We start from the raw sequence: 16,051 nt of genomic DNA, 5'->3' as shown, positions 1-16,051 counted from the left end.
TGCAGACAGACAAAAGTAGGGCTAAAACAGAGTCTCCAAGTGCACTGATCGCAGCAGAAAAGGGAAGACAGTTTTCACAAACCCCATGCTGTAAAAAAGTGCAGAAGTGTTCTGTGACACTGGAGTAATTTATCTTCAGTCTGTAAGCTATGGATGAAAATATGGCATATTTATTTAATTTATTTTAGCATGCTCTGTAATTCCTGACAAAAAAATGGACCCTCTGTGAAGCTTTTATAGTCTTAGGGTTTTGTGAATATTAACACCAGTATCGGTGTACTACTGTATAAATACATAAGATGGTTCATTTTACTAACCATCTGCATTTTTCTGATAAAATATAAATAAAATCCCTTTCAAGGAAGCAAAAATGATTCAAATCACCATGATAGACTGCTTTGGAGACCAAAAATACTTTAATCCATTTCATAATTAACCAGCTTCTTTTGAATATCTGATTATATGATGATGCAGTCATCTGACAAAATAACCAATTACAATACTAAAGATAAAAGCAAAGACCTTTTAGTTCCGCCCTGTAGGCAATTCTGGGAGTGACTGAGGAAAGAAGGCTTTTCTGATAAAAACATAATGTCCTAACTTAATATAAAATCCTGAGAATTAAAACGATGTCAAGCAGCTTAAATGGTATGCTTTTTGTGAGAATTTGTTATATGACCCAGATATCTTTGTCCCGAAAGATCTAAGCACTTCATTCATTCATAAATACAGTATATAGATATATATATTCCATAGCAATGAATATCAAACTTTGAAGGCTGGCTTCCACAGAGACCAATTAGCATTTTACAAACCGTAGCAAAACGTGCTCTGAACAGATTGAATTGTCAGGTATTTTGCTTTAGTAATTCTAAAGAAAAAATGATGCCACCCCATATTTAATTGAACAGATTTCCATTATGGTGCAATTACTATAAGCACATGTCCGTGTTAGAAAGAGACATCTTTTCAGCCCTGGGGTTACTCTTGAGCAGGTAACCACTGTTTGCAATACCAGCTGTTTCTCAGCAACTCCTTCATGATGCTTTCAGTTTACAGTGACAGACGGCATAACAGGCATATGGTTAGCTTTCAAAAAATGCAGTGTTTGCTTACTCTGAAATCTCTGGAATACACACAATTTAAATGAGATGTCAACAGAAGATAAACTACATATTTAAAATATCACCACAGTGTTTCTTGAGCAATTCAACACAAAGTTTAGAGATTTTCTATTTGGTACATAACTGATCAAAGCATTCATAATGGACAGCTTAGGTCAGTTTTAAGTATTCATTAAAAATGTTCAGTTTTGAACATTCTTAAATATCACTTTTAAAGATCAGTTCCTGAAGGGTCATGGTCTCTTCTGTTTTTTCCCACCAAGATTTCATCTTCTTTCTCAGTTTCAGTAATTAAAAAGATGGACAAAATTAAACTTGGTTCTCTGGGCTTTAGAATGTACTGTATTAGTGGATAATTTGAATCAAGAACAGCTTTGAAAACATCAATGCAAATATACAGAGAAAAACTTCAATACCTCCATCTATTCAGTATCTGAAAGCCAAGGGTAGCAGCAACACAGAGCCTATCCTAAACTAAGGAAAAACAGGGAGCAAGGCAGGATTACACCATAGACGTGATTCCAGATGGGATGCCAGTCCATTGCAGGACACGTGATCAGGGACAATTTAGAGATGTCAATCATCCTACCCAGCATGCCTCTGGGAGGAGGGGAGAAAAATGAGCACCCAGAGAAAAATCTGAAGGACACATACAAGATGAATACTCCACTTGAACCCAGGACCCAAGAGCTATGAGGCAGCAGTGCTATTTGGCCTGCAAATAACTAAATATTATTGAAGCACCTGAAACCGTCCATTATAATAATAACCCTATCCTCTGTTCTCCTCCACACTGACAAGTTGATGTGTGGTGAGGGTGTTGATGCACTTTGGCTGCTGTCACATCATCCAAATGGGTGCTACACATTGGTGGTGATGGAGGTGAGTCCCCATTACCAGTAAAAAACTGTGTCCCTAAAAAGCAATGTATTATTATTATGAATGAAGTGATATCTGTGCTGTATCTCATTCCAAGAACAGGACAGAAAGAGTAATATGATTGCCAGTTATATGTGCATACGACTCAGGTCAGTTTCTCCATGAAAAGCACAAGTATACTCATTAAAGGGTGTCTTCTTGAAAACTCAGCAAGACGGGATTGTTGGCTAGCCAGAGAAATGCAAAACAGAGAAATTCTGGCTGTCCAACAGCCAGCAGAGGTACCAACGCACAGAACGGCAGGGTGCAGAAAGTGGTCCACTACTGTCGGTCCTGTCCTGCTCCACAAGGGGGCGTCTTTGACCAGTCTTACCCGTGATAGTGATCTTGGCCGACCACTTGGAGGTGCCGTCGAGCACGCTCTGCTTGATGGTTTTCATTTGCTGGGCATGCGCCACTTTGCTAATGGCGAACACATCCCGGATGACATCGAAGATCTCGGGCTTGTTGCGCTCGCGGATCTTCATGCGGTCCTTCATGGCCATGATGATATTCTGGGTGCGGTCCTCGGCGCCGTGTTTCGAGCTTTTCTCCGCCGCTCCTGCCAAGTGGGATCGGGCAGAGGGGTGGAGACAGGCTAGATTTTAGGACATGCCCTGGAGTACATATTACCCCCCTCATAAAAAAAAAAATTGGGGACCGGTTACTGTAGCTAAATAAATAAAGCTTGCAATATTAAGGTTAAACTACATTTATTTTCAGTGATGCCCTTTATGACCATTCACATGAGACAAATTGTATTTTCTTTTTTAAAAAACAGTTTTAAATGAAAACAAAATAATATAGACTTGCAATACTCTGTATTGTGAAATTCTACTGGAGTATAGATGTATATCAAACAATCTCTCTGAGCACTCTTGGGGCCAGTTCTTTAGAACTGAAAAATGGGACAAACAGTGACATTTCACAGGAACTCATTCCCTGGTCTCTATTTTCCACTAATTTATCCACAGTCTCTTTAGCACTGCCTAAACTTAATAATGTCCTTCAAAATGTGTAGGACCCTCCCAATGAAAACCCTGTGACAAGGTGGAAACTCTATAAATATACTATACTGTAGGTGAAGTGGACAGTGTGAAAAACATTGCTGGAAGTATTTGTGAACAGGACCCTGGATAACAGTATCAGAATTTTCAGCAATTACAAAATCTAATGAAAGAGATTTTATTGGATGTTACTTTGGGCAACGATATGTTGAGTAAAATATTTTACCTTTTGTAATGATTTAGTATTCAATTCTCCAACATATATTGCAAAGTGCAAATTTACTAAATAAAGGAAAATGTACTAAACATGTTTTAAAATCTGTGGAATTGGTAGTTTAACCTACATTGTTTTTAACTATTAGAAATAAATTTTTCCAGTTTATAAAGGCTATTTTTAGATGCCAAAGAACTGCTAGACTAAGCTTCAATAAACTGATTAGGGTATCATGTCTATCCTAATATGGAATAGCACCAGATTGGTAAAAATCCACTGATCCATTTGCACAAAGCAGATTAGCAGAAAAATTAGAAATGTATATAGAACATGACTGCATACATACTGTATATTGACCAAGGAATGCTCTGAATGACTGTATCAAGGTTATTCTGTTCAGGATCACTTATTTTAATACAGTATATACAGAAAGCCAATTAACAACACGTCATATTTTATTCTGATGAAGATTGACTAGACATCAAAATATTTTTAGCATAAAGAAATAAGAACCAATACAAAATCAGCTTGATTTTGCAGCTGGTATTTTAGGAAACTTAGGGAATTATTTTAAAAATACAGTCATAAAAACGATTCTAGAACCAGAGGTTTATTTATTGTAAAACAAGAGTCTTTTTTATCTCACAAAAGCCCAAAAGGAAAACAGCACATGGATGCCCAAAGTGTTTCATGGAAAAGCAGAGACATGCCTTCACTCAACACGAAGACGGGAGGACTTGAGCCTTCGGCTACAATTAGTGGAAACGACAGAGCTACCATGAGACGAACTGCCGTGACCGTCCGGGCGGCTGCGGGCAGGTCGGCTCAGGCGGTCTCGGACAGAGACCTGACAAGGCTGCGCGCCCACCGCCCCAGACAGCAGGGGCCGGACTTACGCTGCAGGCAGTCGGCGTTGAGCAGGTCCTGGCACTTCTCATGGCACTTCACCCCGCACTCCGTGCAGCGCATGCCCTGCCGCGCGATGCCCCACAGCAGCCCCTCGCACTCGTAGCAGTAGGTGGGCGTGGTGGCCGTCCACACCTCGAAGTTGTGTGGCGTGGTGCAGGAGATGGGGTAGATCAGAGCCTGCAGGGTCTTCTTGTAAACGTGGTTCTTCTGTAGGAGGGAAAAGCCAGAAAGTGGCATAAACTCAGCAAGGAGTTTCGCTCATTTTTTATTCCCGGATCATGAGCCACAATTAATCAGTACTGTGTCCAGGCCCACCTTGGGAAAAGTACCTCTCGATTTGTGAAACATTCCTGTTACAGGAAACCACCATGAATTTCTTCTATGGCCAAATAATCAGTGCTTTTGTTGCAGAATAATTTATTAACTGACCTGGAGGCCAGTATTACCCATACAAATATTCTCCTCCTCCACACCTCCTCCTGCTCACTCTGGTCCTCCTGTCTGCGTGGGACAGGCTGAAGAGTGACTCATCTGGGAAGAGGACCTGATGCCACTGCTGACGAGTCCATCGCAGCCTCTGTCTGGCCCAAGCCAGTCGGGTGTGATGTCTAGGAGGTGTGAGCAGAAGGCCTCTGACAGGTCGCCTTGCTCTAAGGTCAGCGGCATGGAGCCTCACTGTCCTGTCACTGATGCGGGCATTGTGTCTGCCTGCAGTTTCAGCAGCAGTACGGGTGGCAGATCTGAAACCATCTCTCAGATGGACCAGTCTGATGTGTCGGTCCTGCTCTGGTGTGGTCACTAAAGGGCGACTGGACTGGACAATAGTTCAGCCTGAAAACACATAATTTCTATCTACTATGGGTACTGTATATACTCACAAGCTCCTCATCCTTGAGTGAAGTGCGTGTGGCCATGGCGGAGGTAATCCCAGCCTTCCTTGACTGCACCAGGGACTGCATACCATAAAAAACAAACCGGCAAAACAGCCATTTACAACCATAGCACAAAGAAACTCATGAGCCGGTTATACCCTTCTGTCCAACATGGCTATATCCTGCCCTGTGGCCTAGTCAGACCCCAAAAGCTTAATTGAAGTCTACCCTTAAGATTAGTTTCGACCTACAGTAAATTACTAACAATTTACTTAACAGCATAAGAATGGGCATTTCAGAAGGCTGTAGAACCTTTGGAATTCTTAATTAGACTTGTGTGCTGTAAGGCTAATCTTTCAAGTAGCAGAAGAATAAAATTGACAGTAATAGGAAGAAGCATACCACAAAATGGTGTGGAACTGAGGTCATAATTAATAACTGAACTATTGCTTTTCTGCAGGGCTCGGGCTGTCACCCTCAGCCCTATCTACTGCAACAACAAGAGGGCAATAAGTCATTCCTGTGACCACTTCTGGCCCTCCCGCTCGGGGTTACAGTTCTATGTCAATAGATCATTTGTACTAATTTAACTCAGACAGCTTTTAACAGCAGATAGTGGGGGTTATGAAGAGTGGTCTGTGAGAGTTTTTAGGGCTCCAATCCCTAAAAACTGAAGCATTATATTAATTAATGTCTCAAAATGTCTAATTTTTCTCATCAGTCAAAACCCTTACAGGTGTTTTTTTGAACTGATAAATGGGATTAAAGAGCACTGTAAATTAGGTTTTACTGACAAAAATATTGGAAATGCAGAAAAAAACATTTACAGTATATAGATATTAAAAATGTACTATATATGTATTAATAACCTAGCTAATCAACTGTCAAGTAACATTTGAACTGAAATAAAACAATCCTTGATATATGTCAGACTCAATGAAACAATCAAACTGCACACTTATTGGCCTGTTTCAGTTTTAATAAAAGTATTCAAATACCATTTCATGTTCAGTTAACATCCCCTCTGCCTTTTCCATTCTGTACTGCTTCAAATACCATTTCATGGTCAGTTAATATTCTACAGTTTTTTTTCCAGACACTTACTGTAAACCATTTATAAACACTGTGATTAGTCTTCTTTATTGGCATGATAAATTAATCACACATTTAAAATACTTTAGGGATAAACAGTTTTGTAAAATTTATACAGCCATGCAGTTACTCTATGCACATTCTGTTAACATCTCTGCCTTTTAAAAGCAGATATGCACTTTACAGACAGTAATTTACATATCACAATCCATTAACTGGATAATTTATTCTGGATAACTACACTCAGATATTTTAAGTCACCATATAAGTCCTACAGGATGACAGTGTATTCAGATAATACCTCTGAATTATTAAAGCATTATTTAAACAGATGGTATCAAAAGTATTCACCCCTGCCCTGGACTATTTCATATTTCATTGTTACAATGTAGAAACAAAATATATTATTTAATTGGGATTTTTGTCACTGATTGACACGAAACACTATATAAAGTCAAAGTGAAAACACAATTTTACAGATCCTCCTATATTAATTATAAATATAAAACAGAAAATAACTACAGTAACTACAGTATGTATTCACTCCCATTGCTATGATAAGCAGTACTGAGGCTCTAGAGCTATCAGTAGTCTTTAGAACTCACATTACTAGTTGAATAGAGTCCACCAGTATGAAAATAATGTGTTTCACATGTGTTCAGGTTAAATACACGTACTGTACTGTATGTATGGGAGATCCCATAGTTGATTAGTACAGCTCCCAACAAAAACTATAACATGAAGACAAAATCCAGGATAGGGTTATTAAAAAGCACCAATCAGAGGAAGGTTATACAGTAAGTAAATTTCTGGGCCACTGAATATCCCTCAAAGCATAGTAAAGTCCATTATAAATAAAACACAGTAATCTATAGTACAGTACATGTATATCTGTACTGTATATATACAGTAATATCTGTATACTTGCATGTCATACACACAGGTGGACTCCAGTCAAGTAATTATGTGACTTGGAGAAGAGAGTTCTTACTTCAGAGGTAATTTAGGTGTGTTAAAGCAAGGGGGTGAATACGTATGCATTCAATTATTTTCAGTTTTTTTTATTTTGAATTAGTTCATCAAAATGTCTGGATTTTTTTCACTTTGACATTCTAGAGTACTTTGTGTTGACGAGTGGCAAAACTTCTCAGTTAAATACGTCATGGTTCCATGTCCATGCTGTAACTCATAAAATGTGAAAAAGTCCAAGGGGGGTGAATACTTTTGCAAGGCACTGTATATAAATTTAATAAATTCATTGTTTTCCAGATTGATTAAAAGAAATGAAATACATTGACATCAATCAGTGTTCATTAATCAGAACGAAAAATGATAAGAATCCAACTAATTCACAGCTCACCAATACCAATACCAGCTGTAATCATATGTATAGAGTGAGAAATCAGGCTGACTGATGTAATACACTATCCACAACCGGAACGAAGTTTCGAATGTAAATTTTGATCCTGCAACTTCAGCAGAAAGGTAAACTATTAAATCAATATACTGTCACCCTGTGGGGACTCCCATCACCCCAAGACACTGTAGAATCAGCCTTTGCAACTACTCCTGAAGACCTCATTTACTCTGAAACTATACAATCAGCAGAGGGCACATGTACAATACTGAGCAGTGTTCTTACACAGCATCAAATCTGACACGTTTATTACCTGGATCACATTATTTCTGTCCACTTTGTACTCAAAATCCCAGATATGACACGTCAATTTAAAATGATTTATTCATTTTTCACCTTTTCAGCAAGTGGGTATATAAAAGAACCCTTTAAGGGGAGGCAGACTGTAGCCCTCCAGGTACAGACCTGTGCGCTCTACTGTTTGATCTGCACTGTTAGTGTAGGACGCTGGCAGTTAAGTCATGAATCACGTAATAACTGTCATTGCCGAGAATATCACAGGTTAAAGAAGGTTTATTTAATTTTAAAAACTAGGATTCACGACTTTACTTCAAGAGTCTTCAAATACTTCAAATACTTAGTTTCATATTATAGAAGAGGAGACTTAGTCCATCACTGACCACTGGAGCTTGTGAAAGACACTGTGCTGTGAGGCCAATGTTAACCCCCTCCCCCATGTCTCATTTCGACCCACCACCCTGGTCTGGCCTTTCACAACCCCCGCCCCCAGTGCGTGAGTGATGGCGTGACATGCTTCTGCATGCATCGTGATGGGAAACAATAACTACCAACCAAAGAAAATGTGGAACTATGGGGAACAAAGTGAGGAGAGGAACTGGAGAGTAAAATAATAACAGTAATAATAAAAGGTTGTTGTTAATGGGGGAGGGTGAATTTTATAGTTGCACTTACCATAGCCTTAACAAGGAGAATGATTGCATACAAAAAAAATTGTACAGGGTTAATTTGAAATATTTATGCAGCAGGGGAAGGCACGGCTTTTGCGGATCGACTGAATTGACCTCTGAAGTATTTTAACCTTTCCAGAATCTACTTCAGATCACTTTAAATATAATACTACCAAAGGTCTCAGAGTCCTTTAAAACAGACACACCTGGGATGAACTGAATTATCTGCTTTAAACTCCTGTTTTTGAAAAAAAGATTTCATGATCACATATTGTAAGAAAAATACGGATAAGCCTGAAGTATAGGGGGGAAAAGCTTGGTGGGAGATGTTAATTTGTTTACAAAAACACATTTAAGTTTGAATAAAAAAAATATTAGGCATCCTCCTTTCAGTTAAATTCAGAACCACCAGTTATCTTTTTGCAATGTACATATCAATATAGAATACAGACTGCACTTCTCCACACTACCATAGGCAAATTAATAAACACCATCCTCTGAGACACAGCACTGAGTCGACAGCCTCTTTCCATTGTAGCCTAAAGCAGACAGGAGGTCTGTCTGTTGTAAGTGCCTGATCAGGCAAGGGGCTACCTGCTATAAGGCAAGCAAGCATGTCAGCTGACTTTGCCTAAGCTAGTCACCTAATCAACTATCAGGTTGGCACTACTGTAGTGGAAGCACTCCCGGACAGCTGAGTGCTTTAAAAAGATAGTAAACAGCTGTTTTCCTAGACGAAATCACACCTTTAACCTTCTCTATAGCGGTAAAAATGTATAAACAGCTGTATTTAACCCTTACATATTATTACTGTGTACAGTGCAGAATAATTTGTAATCATCAGAAAAAATAGGATACACTTTTTTTCTATCATTCAAGATCTTAGAAATGCAGCAGCTTATACCATCCTACTTGGACTTAATGCTTAACTTAGAATTAAGTTGCAATTCTCCCTGTCTCTTAAGCCAGAAATAATATACTGAACAACTGTAAAATAAGCAATGATAAGCCTTTGATAAAAAAAAATAATAACTAGTATAATTCAAGAACAGGCTCAAGAGTCTGGATTCATTAATTCAGATCCAGCTGTGGCTAAAAGCCATTTAATCGTGGATCACTGTGTGAAGTGATATGGATGGTATCATTATGTTGCGATCCAGCAGATACACGTTTTAGCTTCATCTTCCCTGGGAATAGGGCTGCATATGGCTAAATAGCTATTGTAAATATTAGAGTGTGAAACAGAATAAAAAAACAATTGTTCATTCTAAATCTATACGAGAAGATACGCACAACAACTCCGCATTCTAAACTCCAAACTAACACGGAAAAAAGATGCATCTTGTGAGTTTGAGTGACACAAATCCCACAAAGTCTTTCAGATTTTGACCCTGAAAATCTTTGTGAACTACTGGTCAATGCTAGAGAAGACACCACAGATCTGATCCCTGCCCTGCTACAGCTCAACACCCTGAACTCAGATCGGGGACTCACCAGGTCGCTGACAAGGGGGATGGGCTTCTTTTTGCGCAGGTCAGGCATGCTGTCGATACCAAAGAGGCCTCCTCCAGGTCTGTGAACAAAAGGTAGCCAGTAAGATGACACTAAGCACCTAAGCATCTAATTCTTTGCCTAGTTACACCTCTGTATCATTATAATAATAATTCCTTACACTTATATAGCGCTTTTTCTGGACATTCCACTCAAAGTGCTTTACAGGTAGTGGGGACTCCCCTCCACCACCACCAATGTGCAGCATCCACCTGGATGATGCGACGGCAGCCATAGTGCGCCACAACGCCCACCACACATCAGCTATCAGTGGGGAGGAGAACAGAGTGATGTAGCCAATTCATAGATGGGGATTATTAGGAGGCCATGATTGGTGAGGGCTAATGGGAAATTTGGCCAGGACGCCGGGATTACACCCCTACTCTTTTCGAGAAACGCCCTGGGATTTTTAATGACCACAGAGAGTCAGGACCTCGGTTTTACGTCTCATCCGAAGGATGGCGCCTGTATACAGTATAGTGTCCTCGTCACTATACTGGGGCATTAGGACCCACATGGACCGCAGGGTAAGCGCCCCCCCTGCTGGCCCCACTAACACCTCTTCCAGCAGCAACCTTAGTTCTTCCCAGGAGGTCTCCCATCCAGGTACTGACCAGGCTCACACCTGCTTAGCTTCAGTGGGTTACCAGTTGTGAGTTGCAGGGTGATACGGCTGCTGGCAAATGTTGGTATGTTTGATGTTCAAAATTTCAAGAATGTTTGAGTGTATTTAGGGATCTGTGAAATTAGGATCTCCTAATTTCCCTTTTTACTACTATAATCAAGTGCAATAATACACAAGGACAGGAGGGTAATTGACTACACTCAATAAGACTAAGACTCATGAGTAAGGAAAGGCTTGATTTGCAGCAACAGTGATCCCACACTCAAAGTCCATTTGCCACTCCAGCTGATCTGCACAGTAATCATGAATGCTAGACATGCAAAGCTGTGGCAACATTCACAGCATTTCTCTAGGAGCTGTGTCACTCTGCAAACCAGTGGTGACAAATTCACCCCAACATACAGATTCAAACTCACAAGATTTTAAATGAACTCACCCCCCCTTAATCCATGGCTGCTTTGAAGGGTCACCATCCTCTCTTCCCTATGAAGTTTGAATTGGAAAAAATGACAGCAAAGATAAAACCGGAATACACGTACAGCACAAAGAGAAGAAGGATAAATACTCAGAACCCATAAGAATGAGGTACTGCATTCCATAAATAAAAAAAAAAACTTACACTTGACTTTTTTAAAAGACAAAGCCACGTTACACACAAGAAAGACAGCCACGGTTTGGTTAAGTTTCACCTTCACTTTTTGGCGGCATGCAGATAAATTCTCCCACTTCCAAACACAAGGCTCAAGGATCCGGAAAAATAAGACGACTGCCACAGTAAACATCAAAGACTGGATATTCATGGCTTCTATCAAACTGTGAAAGAGTCTGTCCAGCTTACAGCAAAGCAGGTAGCTCTCCTCAGACTGCTTTCTACAACACAAATTACCCCATCCCCTAGAGGTCCCACTCTGATCTGCATATAATAATTACAGTATACAGAGTTTGTGATGGTAAAGAATTACCAATTAACTGCAATAAAAAAAAAGTTATAACAATTTTGAACTGAAATAATTCACCATAGTTCTTGTTTCATAACCAGCTACATAACCAATTTCTTTCAGGAGAAATGGGTTATACAGTAGATCTTAATGGTTCTATTACTATTGATGATTTCTGAAAAAACATAGAACAGAAATTCTCCTCATAAATTATGTTTCCACATAGCACTCCCTCAAAGCACCTCATAAATTGTTTCTACATAAACTGATAAACTGTATGCAGCTGTACAAATGAAAGAACCAAAGAAGCTACGGGTCCTCACTTTACTTCCATTGTTGAGCAGACAAAAAGACCAATTATAATAATTTTAAAATTATATAAATGTATAAATTATATATATATTATTTTATATTTATATATGTTATATAAATATATAATTTATAAATAAAAATAATATAAATTTAAAGGGCAATTATAATCTCTTATAGAAAAACACGATAATGTTTAGAATTGCGTTCAGATGATGTGAAACTTGTAATATTCCAGTACAACACTAGATGTAGAAAAGGGCATTCTAAACTGAGAGGCATTAGAAACGCAACAGGAAGCATCTGAAAACACCGAAAGCATTAGCCGTTATTGCATTTAAATGCCTTTCAGTAAATGTTACGCCATCACAGCAAAAGGACACGCGGCAATGACGATACGGAAAGATGCAAAGAGAGCCACAAAAAATGACCGAGTAGTGGAGGTGCTGCACAGCGGCCTGAAAAATGAAATGAAAAGAAATGAGTCGCCACCACGTAAACAAATGTCAGAAAGTGAAGAAATGTCATGGTACTGTCTTCATTCATGTGTGTACAGTATATACTGTACAGATATATAGAACACGTTAGCCAGCTAGATGTGACTCTTCGGTACCTTTAAAGTCACTGAGATGGGTGCCCTATAGTCCAAAACAAGTCCTTTTTATCCATCAACGGCTACATGAAGAGACATCTCCATATGTAATAGATTCAATTTTCATAATGGAAACATTTTGGTTTGCCTTCTCTTCACTTTGCTTTTAAACTTTAAGTAGTAAACAATAGCCTACCTCACACCATGTGACAAATAAATAATATTAAGTCAGGAAATGTGGAAATAATGTATAAGAAATGTGTAAGGGGCAGAAAAGTACTCAGCAGGAATGCAAGGTAGATCAGCCACCTGCTTCATAAAATTAAAAGATTCAACTTTTCTACCACCAGGGCTGGAGACCACATGTGCTGTATACAGTACTCTATATATTGTACATGTAATGTCAAAAACACAAAGACATTAACAATGTAAAATACAGCCATCTCAGTCTCTCATGCACATAGCAATAACAGCCAATGACAATCCTTCATTTAACTGAGCCAGAGAAACAAGTTGAGGTTGTTGTCAGTGAAACTGAGCTAAATAATGTAGAAAATGTTTTTTTCTCCTGTATTGTACATGTATTTATGTTTATGTTATCCTGTACAAGAATGTATGATATACCAGCATCATAAATCAGGGGAGTGAAATTTCAAGAAGAGCTCTGTCTTTTGGGTTTAAAAGGCTGAACACATTTTGGCAGTAGGAAATACAGTAAGTATTTATCACTCTGCACTGCAACTGGTCTATCAGTTCAGGAAACATCCCTTACAGTATACAGATACAGTATCTGATGGCATTAGAAGAACGCAGCCCCTGGAGCAATTTCAAACAGTATGTCCTGAAAGTCTCAAATGACCTTCTATTCTGATAAAAGTTGTCATGACATTAAAAGTAGATAGTGCACGTGTCAGTGACATTACATCAGGCCTTGTAAGTTTTCAGGTACAATGATTTACAACCACATATAAAGGTCTCCTTTATTATTATTTCCCAAATAATTATTATTCAGAAAAAAATGACATACTGTATCATCCTCTCTTTTAATAAGGACAGAAAAAATAATTCTAAAAATTAAAACAAAACTCAGACCATGTGCTGTTGCCTTTACTGAGGAAATAAACCTTATTTTTGCTGGTAATAAGCACAGATTTTTTTATTTATTCTCTGGAAAAATGTAAAGCAAACTTTATATCTGATTTCAACAGAGAGTGCAACAGTTTTTACCACTGAATGGGCTCTTTGCGAAGACAGAACTAAAAACAAAAGGAGTAAGCAGATTGCATAAACAGGTAGGCATGCCAAGCTCCAAGCAACAAATATATAATATACTGTACATATACTATGAGATACACACTATATGACTAAAAGTAATGGGGGAAAATGTGTAGAGTTTGGTTTTTCCACAGATGAATGTGGTAACCTAGGAATCCTAGGTTGATAGATACTGTACCATCATAACCCTGGTTCCCTGAAAAGAACTGCAGTTATTAACTTCCTGGGAAGTGCCTTTTGCCATTGATCCTGTGTTACGTAAGCATAGTAAGAATATCTAATCAGACACTGACATATTACAAAGCTCTGCCCTTTTTTCCCCCATGAAGCCGGGCTGACGTGGTAACTCATCCTTACAGAATTTTCTTGCAGAACTGGCACCCCAACCAGGCAGATTATAAGGCCATTCAGAAGACTATCAACTGAATTTTTGTTCAGGGAATTAGGATTATGATGATAACCTAATATTCCTTTTCAGACAAAATGTAGTTTTTACCCAGAACCTGAATACCCAAGCTGCTGCAAAAAAGCAGCCAGAAGTCACAATAATGGAGGGTCATAAAGAGATGAAAAGACCATGAGACCTTGGATCTCACTGAAGGCCACAAAGCCTCCATAATATTCAGCACGCAAAACCAAACAAAAATGGAGGGCTCAAGTTACTACCAGGTGGGGGGCTTCACTTTATTGCCCTGTTGCAGGGACCCCATAATAATAATTAATAATAATAATTGCTTACACTTATATAGCGGTTTTCTGGACACTCCACTCAAAGCGCTTTACAGGTAATGGGGACTCCTCTCCACCACCACCAATGTGCAGCATCCACCTGGATGCAAACACTCCATAGCTGAATGAGCTCAATGGTGCTTGGAGAGTGTCCAGTCTCTGTTCTGGTACCAGAAAACCATAGAAAGCTGACTGGACATCCTGAATGTCAATGTCTATCATACTGTACATACTGTACGTATTGTATCAACTGGACTGAGAGATGGAGAAGACTCCAAAAGGAGAGGCTGGAAGGCCTCCACAGTCACTGTTTGGTTGACATAAAAGGCTGACCGGATCTTTGGCACAAAAGGCAGATTAAATAAAAGGGTGCCTTAAGAACACATAGGGGATATTAAGACAACGGAGAAGCTGATCACCATAGCCTGGAGTTCTCTCATCTGATGGACCATTGGTTTGACCAGGAGGATAGACATCTTCAATGAGAGAAAGCAGGGTCCACAAACTCAAAATGTTCTAAGGGAGGCATTTGTGGAGACCAGACTGTTCAAACCTACAGGTTTCGTGACCATTTTGTCTTGACGGAGTCTTGAAAGAATAGACACAATCTTCCCATTCTCCAGCAATCTCTAGAGAACAACTAAAAGCATCTCCGCCCCCAGTGAAGCATTAGGGTTTTTGCACTAGGGTGCAAAGACACATCATGTACAAGAATATTGTTTGCTGGTATGTGCAGCCACTTTAGAAAGTGCAAACCTACTCCATCCAGAAAGCCAAGGCCAGTCAAACAGTGCTGTTTAGAGATCAAAGAAAATGCCACAAAGCACTACTCCTCTGTCTCGCTTCACTGCTCTGCAGGAGGATCTATGAGACGACAGTTGTCCAGGAAATAAACCATCAGAGAGAAAAAAAATTTAGCCTTCATGGCCAGCACCCAGCAAACAGGTGAATTTGGGAATCTTCACTCCAGTCATTGTACAAACCGTGCATGACAGCAAAATTCTGCAAAGCACCAGATACTGTCAGGGCAGGAGTGAAACAAAGCAACATAAATGAGGTGACATCTTCCCAGCTTCACAGAAAGAAGGGCAGGATCTGACTGGATGACTTTGTTCTCTGTATTGAGAAGGCGGATAGTGACAAAAGCTCTTCCCCATGAGGTTACAACTGCATTGTGCTTTGAGAGGAAAGCACTTTTTGCAGTAATTATAATTAAGGAGTCCTTTGATTTATACAGGTCACTTACTTCCAAAACAAGAATATCTGACAACTAACAGTTTTATGACAGCTTCAGCGAGCAATACTGTTATGATGGCCTGGGTATTCTGGCAAAATTCTTCTGCAGTCCTGGCCTGTAAAATGCTTGATATTCCCTATAGATTACTTAGAGCAGGTATGCCCATACTGTATGTCAGATACATAGTTACACTAAATCATACCCTGATAATGAACTCAATAGGCTAACCTCCACAGATGTCTTCCAGCTCACTATTTACTACAAATTTATCTGTTACTGTCTTTCCATGCTATAAATTTCAGGCACCTAAGGTCTTAGGAAAGTCAATACAAAT

At 39.3% G+C, this 16,051-nt stretch overlaps 1 protein-coding gene across 7 annotated transcripts in view; it reads right to left on the bottom strand.

Moving 5' to 3' along the window:
* Positions 1–16,051, bottom strand: part of LOC148673703 (protein unc-13 homolog B-like) — a 256,318-nt gene that overhangs the window by 57,446 nt on the left and 182,821 nt on the right. For all 7 annotated transcript variants that reach the window (XM_088630487.1, XM_088630488.1, XM_088630490.1 and 4 more), the window contains 5 exons: positions 11,074–11,120; positions 9,956–10,034; positions 5,051–5,125; positions 4,160–4,379; positions 2,377–2,604 (listed from right to left, as the gene is read on the bottom strand). In XM_088630487.1, the coding sequence (XP_088486613.1) occupies positions 2,377–2,604; positions 4,160–4,379; positions 5,051–5,125; positions 9,956–10,034; positions 11,074–11,120 (649 nt within the window). The remainder of the gene's footprint in view (positions 1–2,376; positions 2,605–4,159; positions 4,380–5,050; positions 5,126–9,955; positions 10,035–11,073; positions 11,121–16,051) is intronic.

The sequence above is a fragment of the Lepisosteus platostomus genome, chromosome 4 (assembly GCF_059453375.1).
Source record: "Lepisosteus platostomus isolate fLepPlt1 chromosome 4, fLepPlt1.hap1, whole genome shotgun sequence".
Lineage (NCBI taxonomy): Eukaryota > Metazoa > Chordata > Actinopteri > Semionotiformes > Lepisosteidae > Lepisosteus > Lepisosteus platostomus.
Note: the sequence above shows the minus strand (reverse complement) of the source record. Positions and strands in the feature narration are given on the sequence as shown.